Genomic DNA, 17,381 nt, shown 5'->3' on the forward strand with positions numbered 1-17,381 from the left:
AGAAATTTATAAGAATCGCAAATGATAATAGAAAATCTACGAATTTCTATATAATAAGGTTTAAAAAAATCGATAAATATTTACCTTCAATCGAAAAAAGTTAAATATAAATTATTACCAAATTAGTTAATTATTTTAAAACAATATACCAGGAAAATTATTGAAAAAAATATATATCAGGAAAATTATTTTGCTTTTAGGCATTGTTTATGCTGTTTTTACTTTATCAATAGTTTTTCAACCAGATAATGATGATGGGAATGTTTAGAGTGCTTAAGTGCATATTATAAATTTAATATTTATGTAACATTGCTACGCCATTAATATCATTCTATTTTTCTTACCTTTATAAATAGATCTATAGGATTTCTAATATAACTAACTTCAAATCTTAAACAAAAAGGGCATCAATAAATTGGGAAGCAGTGTAGGATTAACATTTTAATATATTCTGCAACTTTTTGATAATGTTTACATTTATTTGATAATTATTAATGATAAATATAATTTATCAATCGATTCAAACCAAGCCGATAATCAATTTAGAACCCCAAACTGATTCTAAAGACAAAATCGATAAAACCGGACCACTGACCTTCACTATTATTGTTAGATGTTATAGAACGTTAAAACATTGGACCAAATTTAATAAGAAATATGGTTGTGAGTCCTATAATTTTAATCATTTTAGTTTGAATTATTTTTATTTATACAAAATATAAAAAAAATGTGTAATTGATTACATGATGAACATAAAAATATTTTTAAACGTATGATTTTTTTATAACAATATAACATTTTTAATAATATATTTTATATCTCCATAAACACTCGATCCAGCAATTCTTCGTTAACCATTTTACCTAAAAAATTATGATAAAATGTTAATCTTTTCTAAAAAAAATGTAGTTTTACTTTTATCTGGCAAATTTTGTGAACATCCTATAAAACTGTCTTTGATTTCGCAATTTTTTCCCAATTCACAATGGTTTAAAATAACTGAATTGTTAATATTTGAGCTACAATAAAAGGATAAATGTTTTAATTCTAATTTATAATTGATATGCGAATTTTTTTTTTAAATCTAAAATCGAAAACTATATTATAAGCGTATCCAGGATTCCCTATCGATGAGGGGGGGGGATTAGGTGAATTTTCTACTTTAAATTTTATCGCAGGTCTTTGGGCCCAATCATTGGTTATGTTATATTTTTATAAAAATAATTTTGAATTATAGTTATTTAAATAAATATTAACTTACATTTTTTTCCAAATTATTGTTGGTGGGGGGGGGGGGGTTAAGGGGGAAATTTTATTAGCTTAAAATGATATTTACGAGAACCGACAAATTTCAAATAGGATGAGAAATTTCCCACCCCTTGATTCCGCGCCTAATATACATTTAAAATTTTGGTCTCTTAATTATATAATCGATTTTAAGGGTACGATTCAAAAAAACACTTTAGTTATCATTAAAATTTATAATATAAGGAGAAATAGATGTTATACTTTTCCCGTATTATGACGTGATTGCCAATGATAGAATTCGTGATTTTAACGTTGTTTTCGAAAGAGCAATGTTTACCTATAATAGACTTTTTAATGTTAACGTTTTCCTTGAGGGTACATTGTTCCAAAAGAGAATCATTCGATATCTGGTAGTGAAATAAACAATTTTTTTCCGATATGTGTATTATATTACTATAGAAAGTCAAAAGTCCGGGATGGGACGCAGTTTCCGTCAAATATAATCATCGTTAAGACACGTCTAGTCCAAGGTATACTATCATTAGGATGCGTCCCATCCGATATAGTGTTTTTGGGATGCCGCTTCCAAAAAATATTCAACTGATGGAATAATTTTTTTTACAATTTAAAAGCGTAAAAAATTGATATCTTGAAGATTAATTTTTGAAATAAAAATAAGTTATATTATAAATTTAAAAAAATTATCGGAAGGAAAAAGTTAGAATAGGGAAGTAGTGGAAGGCTCGATTTTTAAAAATAGATAACCCGATATTTTAGACCAAGAATATCGCATAGCCTTGAGATTGGTTAATAGATGTCCAAATCTTTCTGCCATCTATGAGGAAAATGTCCCGATTTGCGTAATATTTTTGGCGAAAATATTGGATTAGCATTTTTTAAAAATCGAGCCGTTAAACAACATTATAGGTAGGTTAATCGACTAAATTTAGTCAACTAGCTAATAGTGTTGTGATGATTTAATGAAACATATTGACGATTAAATTTAAACCCATTCATATAAAATGATAATATTTGCAAAAATAACTAAAATATAAACAAAGCATTATTGAAATTTCTTTTATTACTTCTTTTGTTGTACATTTGTAAAGATTATAATTATATATGCATGTGTTTAAATTAAATCGTCAATATGTTATATTAAATCATCACAACACTGTATAGTTATAGTCGAAAAATTCCACTAAAAACTTTAGCCACTAAATTAGTCGACTAAGACTAAAATTATTAATTTTATTTATTTTTATATTTATTAAATTTTTTGAAAACATAAAAAATCTACCTAATTTCCTGTTTTAAAAAATATGATTTGGGGCCGACCAGGCGCTAAAAATAAACATTCAAAATTAAAATAAATAAAAATGAAATATAATAATAAAATCCACGGAATTAGTAGACTAATTAACAACACTAACTATAAGGAAGGAGGTGAATGAGTCCTATCCAAGGTGTTACGTCCTTATGACAATTAAAGACGGGACTAATGTTTTACATTACTACTTATAATATTCTTTATTAATAAAAATAGGTATATATTTTCAATATTTAAAAATTGAATTAAAATGACGAATATTTTGTAATTACTCTTACTCTAAAATTGTAATTAATAATAATTACGTGTATATTTGCGTCAGGAGGCAAATTGCTCTTATGTTGCAATTTTTGATCGTCGAAAAACATTTGACTAGATTTTGCAACCTTTTGATAAAATTATGCAATATTTTGTGATAAAATTTTTTCCATATGATAAAAGAAAGTTTTTCATTACATAATAAATTGCATGTAATATATATAATTAAAAAATAAAATACCATAAAAAAAGCCATTTTAATATAAATGGCGTTGCTAGCCTTTTCAAAATGAAGGGGCTAGTTGAAAACGTAAAAATTAACAAAAAAGGTAGTTTTATCTAAAATCATAAATTTTTTTTATCTAGAATTAGCAAAAAAATTGAAAATTCAGGGTGCTCAATAAAGGTTTTTAGGAGTATTGAGTCCCTATTCCCCCCTTCCTTAATGAGTTAATTATAAAATATTCTGAGAGGTTATGTGTACTCTGGGTCAGTATGTTAGATATTAGCCTCTTAGTTTTTAAAATCCCTTTCCCCTCTCACTCAAAAATTCTGTTTAGGCTACCTGTTAATATCAATTTTGTTTCAATGAAAATTTGATTACTAATTTATTAGCTAAGCAATATTCGTGGAAAGTGTGGACCCTAATGCAAGAGCTAGGAATTTCGCTATAAACGTAAGCGAAAAAATTAGGCAGGGTATGAGATTTTTCCTGGGTTTCGGTATTTTTGTAAAAAGTGTCCAAGTATGGCTTTGAAGCTAGATCATAACATATAGCTGATTGTTTTGGAGAATTACTAAGCGTATTGTTGATAGAATCACCCATTTGTAGAGAGGGTGTTAGGTAAGAAGAGCCCAAATTATCCGAGTTATCATTTATTATGGTTAGGTCAAGATCTTCAAAAAAATATATTTTTTAAAATCATTATCTATAAAGAAAGTTAAAAATTTTCATTTCTTTTAAATATACAATTAGCAAATTACATGAAATATATATAAGAAATTATTTTAAAAACTATTAAATAATGATATTAACCCTTAAAATGAGTTATATACAAATTTAAATATGGATAGGATGGACATTTATGATGTGAACCTATCAAAAATAACATCTATTCTAAAATAGAATATAAATGAATAATTATTACAATTCAAAACATTTTATAACCTCTCCCAAGAGCTCAAATATTTAAAATGAACATGGGTATTGAAATGTGAATATTCTGAAAATACTAGGATGCCTGCATATATTTATATAAAAATTACTTTTTGTAATATAATTTAGAGCTGAGCTTTGGGTTGAAAAAGATTTGTTTAGATTATCGGACGAATACTGAGAAACAAGTATTTTAGGGCGTTTTTGAATTAATTTAGGTATCAGATCCCCTTTAATTGAGGATATTTTTCTAGAATATTATTTTAAATAATATTTATTATTATTAAAGCCAAAAAAAGGAGGTAGCTATGATTTTTTTCTTTTATAAGCAGTTATTTTAAACAGGGACATGAAACAAGAGATATGCAAAAGTAGGCCTGACCCAAGGATTCGGCTGGGCCTAATATTTAAAAAAAAATTTGAGCTGGGCTTTTAATTTAAAATGCTAAATACGAAAATAAGGGGAACTGCAAATTTTTTAATTTAAAAAAAACCGGAAGGAATATATGGGCGAGAAAACATTTTTTATTCAAAATATTGCAATATAACAGAGAAAAAATGTCGTTCTTTAAATAATCAAATATTAGAGGTGACCGATTTTTCCCGGTTCAGTTTTTGAAATTTTTGGCCCATCTTGCCCTAAGTTTAGGCCATTCAAAATAACTTTGGTTTAATATACCATGTTATTTATCGGTTAATTGAAATTATTTAACTCTTGATTGGTAAGGTGGAAAAAAAATAACGCAAGTGGTTGGGTAAAGCATAATTCACCACCATTTAGGATATTTTATTCGAATTTCTATTAATATAAAAAACATAGTAGAAATTTAGTTTAAGAGACTACTGAAAAAAATCGCTTCAAAATTCGATAAGTTTTTTGTAAAAGCAATTTAAAAATTTCTGATGTGTTGCTATGTCTCAGTTAATGATGACTACTAGATTGGTGTGCAAATATAGGTGTCAGCTGTTAGCGACATTTTGTGGGTTGCATGTCGGGAATTTTTCTATAATCATTATATTAATTCCATTTAATCGGCATGCAAACCACAATTGGAACTTAGCTGAATGAATCGACAATCTAGTAGGTTCCAGTTATAGCCAAGAGTTAAATTTATTACATTGGTTATTCTGGTCAATTTTTTAAAAAAATGGCCCAGTACCTTTTAATGATATTTAACCTCTAATAATAAAAAAGTAAATTTTCAATTGAATAATAAATTAGTATTACTTATTTTCAATTATATATGTTATTATCCATTTTTTTATCATATACATATGACAATCCATCAATGTTGTATATATATTGAAGTTTGGATAACTATATTAAATTAATAAAAAAGTATAAGTAAATTTGATTATGTATATAATAAAGTGATGAAGCATTAAGTTTTCTAAAAAGGCAATTGGTTTTTTTATTAAATTTACAGACCAAATATTAAATGAGAAGAATTTGGTCTTTGTTTTTGAGTAAAATGCTCAAATACTAAATGATAAAAGCTATCTTTAGATTTAAAATTTTTAAATGATTATTCTTAATTTTAATCAAACTTAAATTGTTAAATGATTAATATTATATTGCTTGACATCAAATTAATTTTATTATGTCGTTGACGGGTCATTCCATGTCAAATGAGCAAAAAAAATGAGATTTTCGGCCGACCCCCTTCGATTTTTTTAAAATTTAGTAAGCAAAGAAAGGTTTGTGTAGTTAAGAAATAGCCAAAATTTTAGCCTCGTAACATTTATATTTTTGGAGATATTAGGGTTAAAAGTGGCAAAAATGACGTATTTTTACCATTATCTGCCTTCATTCAATTAAGCATATCTTAAAAACTATCTAATTGTAAATAACAAATTTAATATCAAAATTACGTACAAAGATTCTACTTTTAGATAAAAAAAAATTTTTTTTTTCAATTTCCGGCCGTTTTATTAAATATATAAGGACTAAAAACGATTTTTTAGAAATTATACGACCTTCAATTTTTTTTAAAAATTTAGTAGACAACACTGAACTCTTCCTTTATATTTATAAAAAAAAATTGATCTGGGACAAGGCCATCTTCATTCTCAAAATCGATAAAAATGTTTAGAAAAGTGTATAAATATTTTCCCGAAAGGGGACGTCTTTGCATAAATTTATATTTAAATCAGTTTTTAATGGTTTTTCTTAGACTATTTGATATAATTTAAAGGAGTATTTATCTTGTAAGTGAAAATAACAATAAATGGGGCTTTCATTCAATTATAGAAATTGCCTATCGATAAAAGAAATTCAATTTATTACTTTATTTATAATTTTTTATAAAATTTTTTGCTAATATAACATATATTAATATTAATAAAATATATTCAACCAAATTTATACTTCTTGAATATATGAATCAGAATCTTTAGCATTTCATATATGGCGCCCTAAATATTAAAAATAATTGATATAATATAAATTTTAAAATCTAATATATAACTCACTTTTAAAAGATTCTAATTTTTCGGTAGCGCATTTACTTTCTTGTGACGACAATGTGTAACTACGGCCAGTAGCAGTTAACGGTGAAACTAATGTTAAGATATGACATTTTGGCAAGTAGAGAGTGTCGTCTATACTTGGAAATGTAAAGGAATTAGAAGGTCCGGATGGGTGTAAAAACTTTATATATATTTCTTCCTCCTTTTGATTTTTCCCTAAAACTAAGGCTAACCACCAATTAGAATCATAAACACATGTTATATACCCTGATATCTCTCCAAAAATGATACTTTCATCATTATATGATAAATATTCTATATTACTTTCTATAGAATTGGAATATATTTTACTCTTAAATTGATGTAGACCTGTGGGAATCACCGTGTGAATTTTCTGTGTTCCAGGTATAGGTCTCGTTTTTGAAAACCTTTCCCTGAGTAATATTTCTTCGTGATCATAATTTTCTTGGGTCATATATTCAAAATATATGCCATTAATATTTTCTTTAGCGAACTCGTACAATTCATATGATGTGGTTATTTGCTTTGAGTAAGGTCTTTGTAAACTAGCTCTAGCGGCTAATCTTTTAACAGTGCCACCAATCCCATCACAAACACTTTTCCCATGTGCTGTAGCAGAAAAATGCCATTCCGCCTGTATCCCGAAATCCATCTCATGATGGCAAATATTAATAAAATTTTTACGATTTAGATACTGTGCAGCAGATCCATCGGAAAAATAAAAAATTTTATTTGGCATACAAATTTTATTAATTAAAAAATTTACCAATGTTTTTTGGAAATAATGTACTGCTATTGTATTGTGTTGCAAAGATTCGGATATCATTACATAATTTAGGCAACAAATATTGGCTAAATTATCTTTATAATATATAACAAAAGGGTGAACAGTGGATTGACCTCTATTCCAATGATAACTTTGTACTTCATCCTGAAGTATAAAGCTATAGTTTTCTGAAAAATCACATAAAATTAAATATTGGCCTTTGTCTAAGTTCAATTTTAGATTTTTTTGATACAATGATTGTTGCGTTGAAATAAAAGAATGGGGTAATAAAGATTCCATTTTTTCAAAAAAGGCATTGATAAATTCATCTACTGGCTTGGTTATTGTTTCAAGAGTGGTTCTATCTACGGATAGCCATTGTTTGTATGTTATAAATTCGATGTCCTTAGAACGAAACAATATTTCTATTTGGTGGCGTAAATTTGTTGACCCTGGATAATTATCACATTTGCCCAAATAACAGGATGGTTGAGGCGGATTACAAATTATTAAGGGTAAAATATGTTTATATGTTTTAATGGGCAACATATCATCTTTGGTTAAATTGGGTAAATTTGATCCAATGATCATTAATTTAAAATTTTGGTGGTAGCTGCAAACACAAACATTATGTGTACCAATACCTCCTACGAGTATACAATTTTTTGGGCGAATGCTTGCAAATTTCGAAAAACCGATTTTAACATCAGGCCTCATTTCTTTAAAAAATATATAAATTTCTTTCAAATTATCTAAAATTAATCTCTTTTGTATTGTATTCTTTTTTCCGTCTTCGGTCAAAATTGAAAGGCAATCTTTCTTGCCTGGCATGATTCTGCTTATTTCGTCCATACAATAAAATTCTTGTACAATTTTAACTGTACATTCGTCTATAGTATTTCCAGGCTTGGGGTTAGGGGTTGATAAAAATCCCTTTTCCGCTATAAATAATTTAGCTTGTCTTGCCATGTATTTTGTTGTATTAAATTCATTCATTATTTTGGACACTGTCCAATTCTTTGGTAATATCGTCAAAATTTTATATTTATCAGTTTTAGATAAGAGTGAAATTTTTTTTTAATATTGCTTAGAATACCATCATCTTTATCGATAGTAGCTGGCTCAATCGCATTTATATCTAAATGAGTTTCTATAGCCTTTTTTATTTTGGTAATTTTTTTAATTGGATATCTTTTTTCTCTCAACCTTTTCTTTTTTATTGGAGATTCTCCAATTTCTATCAATGATGTATTAATTGATTCATAAGCCAGGTTCTCTTCGATATGATGAATATCAGGGTCTTTAAATGCGTCATTTGACTTAATAGCTGTTCCGAGTTTTCTTCGACATTTATCACATATCTTATCATCTGAGTGAAGTGACATCCAAGATTGTACATTTCTAAGATTTGTAGTTACATTATTATGTTTTAGTATTTTAAAAGGGTTACAGCATCTAGTTTTTCGAATAAGATTTTTGTTCATTTTATTGAAATTCTATATGATAAAACAAATTAATTTATAAAAATATCACCGAATATCTAATAATTACAGGTGTACCGATTAGGGGGTTAATCCGATACGATATTGCAGATATTATATTGATATCGGCCAAATAACCGATATCACTAATCTGGTTTTGCTCGCTCTACATATTATATATTTTATCATAACTTAAAACAAATAATTATAATTTAAATTAACCTAGTATTTCAGGACTATTTATTCATGTAAAATTCTATATAAAATTTAGTAAAAATATGGTATAATCATTTTTTGTTCCAAAAACCCTATTTTGATGTAGAAAGTAACTGGTTAATTTTTGAAAAAATTATTGATTTAGTTTTAAAACAAAAATATCCTTATAAGACATTATTAATTATTTTCATTTAGTTTTTTATAAAATTTATCGCTTCAATTAAATAATTTTTTTACCTTTGATATTATAAGAATAATTAGAATTTATTATAAGAATAATTAGAATTTATTATAGTTTTTTTAAAATACCAAGAAATTAATTAAAAAATGAATTAATATAGTGAGCATGTGTTATTGAATGATTAATCAATTTTAAATTTTTCTTTATTTTATTGATTGAAACACTCATTTATTCTTATTTACAAGTAAAGCTATGCCGATTTTAGAAAATCCGATCCAATATTTATATTGTTTGGGTTATTGATGATACTTTTATTTTGTATATAATTTTATAATAATAATAAATTAATATTTGTAATATTTTATTAGCTTTTCCACGTCAATGGAAGAATTATAATTCTTCATATATTATTTTTTTTTGGTAAAAACAAAACAATAAATACAATGTACATAATATGGAGACACAAAAAATATAATATATCTTGACTTTGAAAAATTTATTTTTTTTGCGACGATCACATTATTTTAAAAAATTGATCGATATTTGGTGGATCATATTTTATTAATATTCGTTAAATATATGTTATATGGGCAAATATATAATAATTATAAATAATAATGTAATAAATTGAGTTTCTTTTATCGATAGATAATTTCTATACTTGAATGAAAGCCCCATAAGTGAAGAAAATATTATAATTTATATTTACAAGATGAATAATCGTTTAAATTATATCAAATAGTCCAAGAAAAACCATTAAAAACTGATTTAAATATAAATTTATGCAAAGACGCCCCCTTTCGGGAAAATATTTATACACTTTTCTAAACATCTTTATCGATTTTGAGACTGAAGATGGCCTCGTCCCAGACCAATTTTTTTTTATAAATATAAAGGAAGAGTTCAGTGTTGTCTACTAAATTTTTAAAAAAAATTGAAGGTCGTATAATTTCTAAAAAATCGTTTTTAGTCCTTATATATTTAATAAAATGGCCGGAAATTGAAAAAAAAATTTTTTTTTTTTATTATCTAAAAGTAGAATCTTTGAAAGTAATTTTGATATTAAATTTGTTATTTACAATTAGATAGTTTTTAAGATATGCTTAATTGAATGAAGGCAGATAATGGTAAAAATACGACATTTTTGCCACTTTGAACCCTAATATCTCCAAAAATATAAATGTTACGAGGCTAAAATTTTGGCTATTTCTTAGTTACATTGACCTTTCTTTGCTTACCAAATTTTAAAAAAATCGAAGGGGGTCGGCCGAATCGTGGTTGATTTGTCATGGAATGACCCACAGACATTTAGACTATTATTTTTGTATCTAAAATTAAAATATAATATACAATGTAAAACCCCAAATATGTATTATTTTTGGATGGAAATTGAATCATTATGACACTACACAAATCTCTCAACTGTAATGTAACATATAAAAAAAATTTCAATTGAAATCAATGAAAGATAGAATCTTTCTAATAGTTTTTAAATAATGAAAATTCTCACTTTGCCTGCACAATTGTTGTTCAGATGAATTTTGAATTATTTTTATAATAGCTAACAACAGACTACGATAAAATAAGTGTGGAAGGATCAAAGACCTTCATGGGCTTAAATTTTTTGACCAAGCCCGACCCAGGCCCGTAGTAAAAAATTTTTTTAGGCCCAAGCCAGGCCTGGCCCATATTTAATGTTAAAAAAAATTCCCAAGCTGGCCCAAGCCCATAATATGTTTCACAAAAATTTCCCAAGCCCATAATAAGTTTCAAAAAAATTTCCCAAGCCCAGCCCATTTAATTGTTTTTTATTTAATGAAAATTAACAATATTTAAATATATTTAGGCAATCATTTTGTTTACAATACTGAAATTTATTATTATTAGAAGAAAAAAGGCAATATTTCATTAAATTAGCTACTGTTTTAAATAGTCTAAACTTAAATTTAATAATTTTTGGCCCAAGCCCATTAAAAAAAAATTTAAAAAACCCAGGCCCGGCCCAGACCCGCTAGAAAATATGATACCATGGGCCGGGTATGGGAATGCAGGCCGACCCATGAAGGTCTCTGGGAAGATGACACATCAAACCAATCTAAATCAATAAATTTTGTTATTGACCAAGTAAAGTTGTGCATCAGTAGATTATTTCGAGAATTAATTAGTAAACATCAAGCAATTTTTGATAATAAGATAGAATATAAGATTCTGCAGTACGAATACATTTAAAGGATACAGACTGTGCCAAGATCATTTCCAGCGCATAGGGTACCGCTTCCACTTTGTAATGCAAACGAAATAGAATCAGGCAGGCTGGTGACTTTTGGAATTATCAAAAAGATTGATTTGACTAATACCAGGATACAGTAATAACTCTGTAAACATGTGCAGGAGTAATGGCGATATCCAAATTCATGCTGATTTTTGTTATTCCTATTTTAGATGATATGTTGTAATAAATTTTAAGGATGCTCACTTGCAGATGGAAATAGAATCAGAGTCTCAAGAGATTTTAACAAAAGCGATTCAAAAGAAGTATATTCGTTATATGCTTGGATTGGCAAGTGCATCTATTATATTTTCAGAGATAAATGGATGAGTCATTGAAAGATTGCTAAATGGCCGGTTCGTACTTAGATGACATAATTATTTCTGGTCGAAACTACGAAGAGCACATAAAAATTTGAAACATATATTAGATAGATTACAGATGGCTGGTAAAGTTTAAATTAACTAAATCTGAAATAATGGAACAGAATATAGGGAAAGGCAAATTGACGTATAGGAAACTAGTTATAAAAATGCATTATTGGTGGAGCATTAGAAGCCACAAACTATAGAAAAATGCAGAATCATTTAGTGGGAAATCATTAGAAATAGAGACAATGTTGGACAAAAGAAATATTACCTTGAAAAAAAATTAGGATAACTTGGTAATGTCCTAGAAGTGGGTGTCAGAAGCAAAAAAAAATCCAGAGACTAGAATAAATCGATAATTGTATTACTAGCTATCCTCTATTGGCAGATCAGAATGGAGTTAGATAATTTGTGAGTCTAAGATGCTTGTCCAACTCATATGTTGTGTTAAGACTAATTAAGGAAAAAGCTATTGTGATTAAATTTCAATTTTTATAAAAATTGTCTGTAATTTTGTTATACTATAATTTACATAAATTTGATCAATTATTCATAAACTAAATTGAATGTTTTTTCTTATAGTATGTAAATTTTATTTGTTTAAAATTAGTATAAGTAGTGATTTGAAAATTAATAAATGTAATTAATTATAAATGATCTTAATATATTAAAGTAAGACAATAATAATTATTAATTATTCTTTTTAGACTCTTCTTTTCTTTTTGTTACAATTTCCCCATATATCTATAAAGCAGAATATATGATTCAGGTTTTCAACCAAGAAATTAAAGAATTATATTTAGTAAAATAATTATATATAACTCATAATGAAAATAATGCAAAACTTTTTATTAATTAAATATATCAAAAATAGAGTTATTTATCATTTTTCTATTGTTTGGAAATAGCTCAGTGTTATAATTATGTAACTCAAATTTTTTTTAATTTGGTTAATATATATTTAAAGTTAAACAAGTATGCAGGATAAAGGTTAGGGAGGGGTTAAGGTTAATATATATTATATATGGTTTTTCTCAAATCTTAAAGGTCATGATTAAAAAAAATTCTTTAATGATCACAATCCTCAGGTTTAGTAGGTTATTGGTTCAAAAAAAATTCTAAATGTCTAAACCTGAATTCAGGTTAGAAGCCCTGATAAATATAGTATTAATGTTTTATATATAGTAAAAATATTATTCATTATATAGAAAAAAATTACAAGGGAATCAATGCTTTCCTCTAAAAGTGCTTCATCACTTATATAATATGAAGGTATATCATAACTATTAAGTAAACTTTATCAGAAATGAATGCTTTAATATAATTTTATCTTCAAAATCAGCCTCAGCTCCATATATTAATAATCTTTCTTCATCATTTAAACCTATAATGTCCCGTTCTAAAAATAAAATTATAATAAGAAACTTTAAGTTTTAATAAACCATATTTTATTTTTGATTTTGGTCCTATATTTGCATCAGGAATTTGAGAGGGCCTTGATGTTAGCAGAACAGTTAGACTAGAATCTTTAGTACGATGAACATTGGCTAACAATTGAAGAGGTATAAAAGTGATTGTATCACAGCTGATAACTAATATATTATCACACTAAACTCAATATATAATTATATTATATGTAATCTTAAACATTTATTTTATCAGCAATAAATCTTAAAGAATCAGCTGTTCCCCATTCATTATCATCTTTGATACCTATTATATTCAATACAATTTGAACATCATTTTCTTCAACCAAAGCTCTGAAAATATCTTCTTTAAGAGATTCTAAGGTAACTATTGTTACCTCTTAAAACACTTAATGAGTCATTCATTTGAAAGCAAAATATACCTTCAAACCCTGATTTCTCTAAATAATTAACAGAGTACCATATCAGCGGCTTGTTTGCGATAGATAATAAAGGTTTAGGTATTTTAGATGTTAAATCTAGCATACGAGAACCTCTCCCAGCTGCCATAATTACTGCTTGAAACTCCATAATCTGAAACTATCATAAAAAATTTAAGTGGCGGTTAACATTATTTATTCTCAGCTGTTTTTACCTTGTCAATTATTCTCATGAAGGTGCTTTAAATTTATAAAACATATATAAATGTATAGCCGCTAAAGGTACCTTATAATTAACTTGCAGGATATTCTTTTTCTCTTTATTCTTTTGCAATAAATTAAAACATAAAAAAATCCACAAATAATAAAGTGTACAAATACTTTTTAATATAATAAATATATTCAATCAGCGATTTAAAAATCAATACATCTGTTAAAATAAATCGCTCTATCAAATAAAATATGTAAAAAAAATGGAAGCTACAACAGTAAGTCCAAGCGTCGAAATTCACGTAACTCATGTTTTGTTTAAATATTATACGAATAACATATAATCCCAAAGTTTAGTTAGCAAAAATAATTTACTAATTTTAGTTATGCAATTCACGCTTAAGCATGGCATTAATTCGGATATTAAATTTGTAAAATTTAGTAAATAATATGTTTATTTTTTAAAATAATTAACCACTTAGATCAGTCAGCTGCTCACATTAAGTATACTTTTCAGTCAAGCAGTCAGGTACGCGCGTAACAAACAAGTTATATTCACTAATAAATTATTCGTGACTAAGGTGGAAAGCGGTAAACAGGTAATTTGACCCCTCCCCCTCAAGATAATTTTTTTAAATTTATAAATAGGGTTGATTAAGTTGTTTGCAGTGTTGTTAAACGCTACTTTTAAAAGTAGCGCGCTATTGCTAACGCTATTGTTTTCAAATGAGTAGCGCGCTATTAGCTACTTTTTGATTTTTTTTAAAAATATTATTTTCATAACTTTATTTCCACAAATAAAATATTGGTATAAAAACATGACTATAATTTGTTACATATATATATATAAAATTTATTCAATATTACACTTTAATAACAATAACATTCTGTACTCGACGATCAGAAAGTATAAGCTTGCCATACTAAATAATCGTTCAGCGCTAGCACTTGAGGGCAAGGCAGTATTAAATTTATTTAATAATCACACTTTTTATATTAAAAAAATCATCAAAGATATTTAAATGTGTATTTTTAGATTTAAAAAAAGCATCTAGGGGTTCAATAATATTATTATTTATTTTAAAAAAAATCGTCTATGGAAGGCCGCGGTTTCAATCTTGCTATAGTATTAGTATCGTGGTTAGGCATAACATTTTTTAACGTTACCATCAGCCTATCAAGTTACCCTTTAGATTCAGTCAAATTAATGTATGGCCAATTTAACTTGAAACTAGGATGAATGATAGCAGCTATTACATTATCATCATCATACAGATCTGGAAACCTAATGATTGTATTAATTATAAAATAAGAAGAATACCTTTTTAATTTTCAAAAGATTCATTTATAAAAAAAATATAAAAATAGCATTAAATAATGGTAAATAAAGATTTAAAAAATATAATTATCATACACAAGGTAATTAATTATATATTAATTTTGAATATTATATTAATACTATATATTAATATTATAGATTGTGTTGTAAATTAAGCCAATTTAAATTATGGCTAATCATGCATTAAATCATTCATTTTATATAATAGTATAATAGGAAATAAAAATAAAGTTTTGACCTTTTCTCAATGCTTATTAGCATAGACTCTACCAGTGGTTGGCAAAATTTTCCTGCATCGAAATCGATATCCAGTAGTAATTTTTTCTTCAAGATTAAAGTATTTTTTGAATTTTGGGAAAGGATAATCTATATTTTTCTCATTTTCCAAAGAAATTTCACTATCTTCAACAATCTCACACATTTTTAATAACTAGATTTATAATTATAACTAGATTTATAATGTATATTTTTAAATATAAAATTTCAAAATAAAATAAAATAAAATAAATGGATTATAATTTTATTTTAATAAAAAATATATCTTAATAATTTTTAGATGTATATTTATTATGTAAAAGTGAAAGTAGCGAAGTAGCGCGCTACTTTTTAAATGAGTAGCGAGCTATCGCTATAGCTATTTTCTAAAAAAAGTAGCCAGCTAAAGCTATCGCTACTGAAAAAAGTAGCGCGCTATTTTAACAACACTGGTTGTTTGTATATATGACTTGACTATAAATCAAATTTAAAACAAAATAAAGACATATTACTTTTTGTAATATCTTATTTCCTTTATAAAAATCGATTTTCTAAAATTATTTTAATTAAAGAACATTTATTAAAGTCTATTTTTTAAATTATGAATATGGGATATGAGTAATCTAATTCCTTTTTTAAAAATTTTGACACCCCCCCCCCCCCCTATTTTTATTTTTTTTTTTTTAAAATTTAGAAAAAAAGTATAGAAAAAAAGGAAACAATTTGGGAAAAGATAATAAAGATAAATAAATCATTAAAATCGCAAGATAAAGTATCACGATAGTGTCGCCTGATAAAGTGTCAAGCTATTAAATGACTGAGTGATAAAATGTCGTCGTGATAAAGGGTCGTAGAGAAAGTGTGGCATGATTCGCGTGGGTGATATCTCAATACCAATAATATATATTATTATTAGATTTAATATTTAAACTTTTTATTAAATATATAAATAAACATAAAAAATGGACGGAGTTTGAAAATAGATATATAATTTTTACATATAAATTTTTTTCGTAACATACTATTTTAAAAAATCTTTATACACACAAATTATATATTTTTTTCAAACTCGGCCTTTTTTTAACATTGTTTGTCTTAATCTAACATTCAATTATCCTTGTTGTTGAATCACGGACCTTATGTATTTAATATGACTCTTTTATTACCTTTTGATATGCTTAAATGAATGAGCCCCGGTAGAAAGGTGAGTTTACTTTATAACCGAGAAAATAATGTATTAAGTTCAAAAGAGTTAAGGAAGATATTTAAATAAAATTTGTAAATAAAATGAATGAGAACGAAATATTTCTTTATTTATTTGCAACATTATTTTCTTTTTTTTTCGGACCCGTTCTCATTTATCCCCAAAACGGGTTCCTAAATATGCTACTAATAACATATCAAAAAAAACTAAATTCAAGAAGCCATATGGAATTTATTTATTAGAATTTAAAAGAATTAGCATGATGACCGATTGATTAGCTAAAATAAGTGTGAAGATGCCTTTTGTATATCCAGAACTTTGCAAAGATGGGGAGAGGTGACAGTATTAGGTGGGGTTTTCATCCATAAATTTTAAAAGGTCTTTTCAACTTATTGTAGTCCTTTGGCTATGTTAAAATTATGTAAATGATTTTGGGTTTTCACTTTTATATTTATAAAAATTCTTTTTTCTAAAAATTAGAATTATAGTTGTTATTTTTAAAAAGTAATTAACTTTTACTAATTTAAATTCTTGTTTACAGTGATATATTGTATACAAGTGGGGGTAATTATCTTATTGATATTTAAAAGAACAGGCAAATTTCTAAAGGAGGAGGATTTCCTTTTGCCTCTCCCCTGTCTATGCCTATGAAAGATGCTTTAGTAGTTATTAAGTTTTAAAACTTCTAATAAATTTTCTTTATTTTTACTTACATCACTCTTATCTTCATCAGAATTTGATAAAATCTAATAATTTCTAATAAA

At 26.3% G+C, this 17,381-nt stretch overlaps 1 protein-coding gene across 3 annotated transcripts; it reads right to left on the bottom strand.

Moving 5' to 3' along the window:
• Positions 1-696: 696 nt before the first annotated feature.
• On the bottom strand, positions 697-13,907 carry LOC135928039 (translation initiation factor eIF2B subunit gamma-like). Of its 3 annotated transcripts, XM_065464359.1 has the most exons (13): positions 13,896-13,907; positions 13,825-13,849; positions 13,613-13,769; positions 13,412-13,569; positions 13,206-13,371; positions 13,060-13,162; positions 5,221-5,310; positions 4,103-4,242; positions 3,441-3,733; positions 2,884-2,964; positions 1,510-1,655; positions 916-1,019; positions 697-863 (listed from the first exon to the last, which is right to left on the bottom strand). In XM_065464359.1, exons 2-13 carry the CDS (start codon positions 13,840-13,842, stop codon positions 814-816), a joined length of 1,506 nt encoding a protein of 501 aa, XP_065320431.1. In that variant the 5' UTR covers positions 13,843-13,849; positions 13,896-13,907; the 3' UTR covers positions 697-813. The 3 variants fall into 3 exon arrangements, with proteins under 3 accessions (XP_065320431.1, XP_065320432.1, XP_065320433.1); XM_065464360.1 differs by lacking the exons at positions 697-863; positions 916-1,019 and adding an exon at positions 1,703-1,848 and having other exon boundaries at positions 1,514-1,655; XM_065464361.1 differs by lacking the exons at positions 697-863; positions 916-1,019; positions 1,510-1,655 and adding exons at positions 1,822-1,848; positions 2,549-2,592.
• Between the last annotated feature and the right edge of the window lie 3,474 nt (positions 13,908-17,381).

Source organism: Gordionus sp. m RMFG-2023, chromosome 4 (genome assembly GCF_954871325.1).
Source record: "Gordionus sp. m RMFG-2023 chromosome 4, tfGorSpeb1-WG-v2, whole genome shotgun sequence".
NCBI lineage: Eukaryota > Metazoa > Nematomorpha > Gordioida > Chordodea > Parachordodidae > Gordionus > Gordionus sp. m RMFG-2023.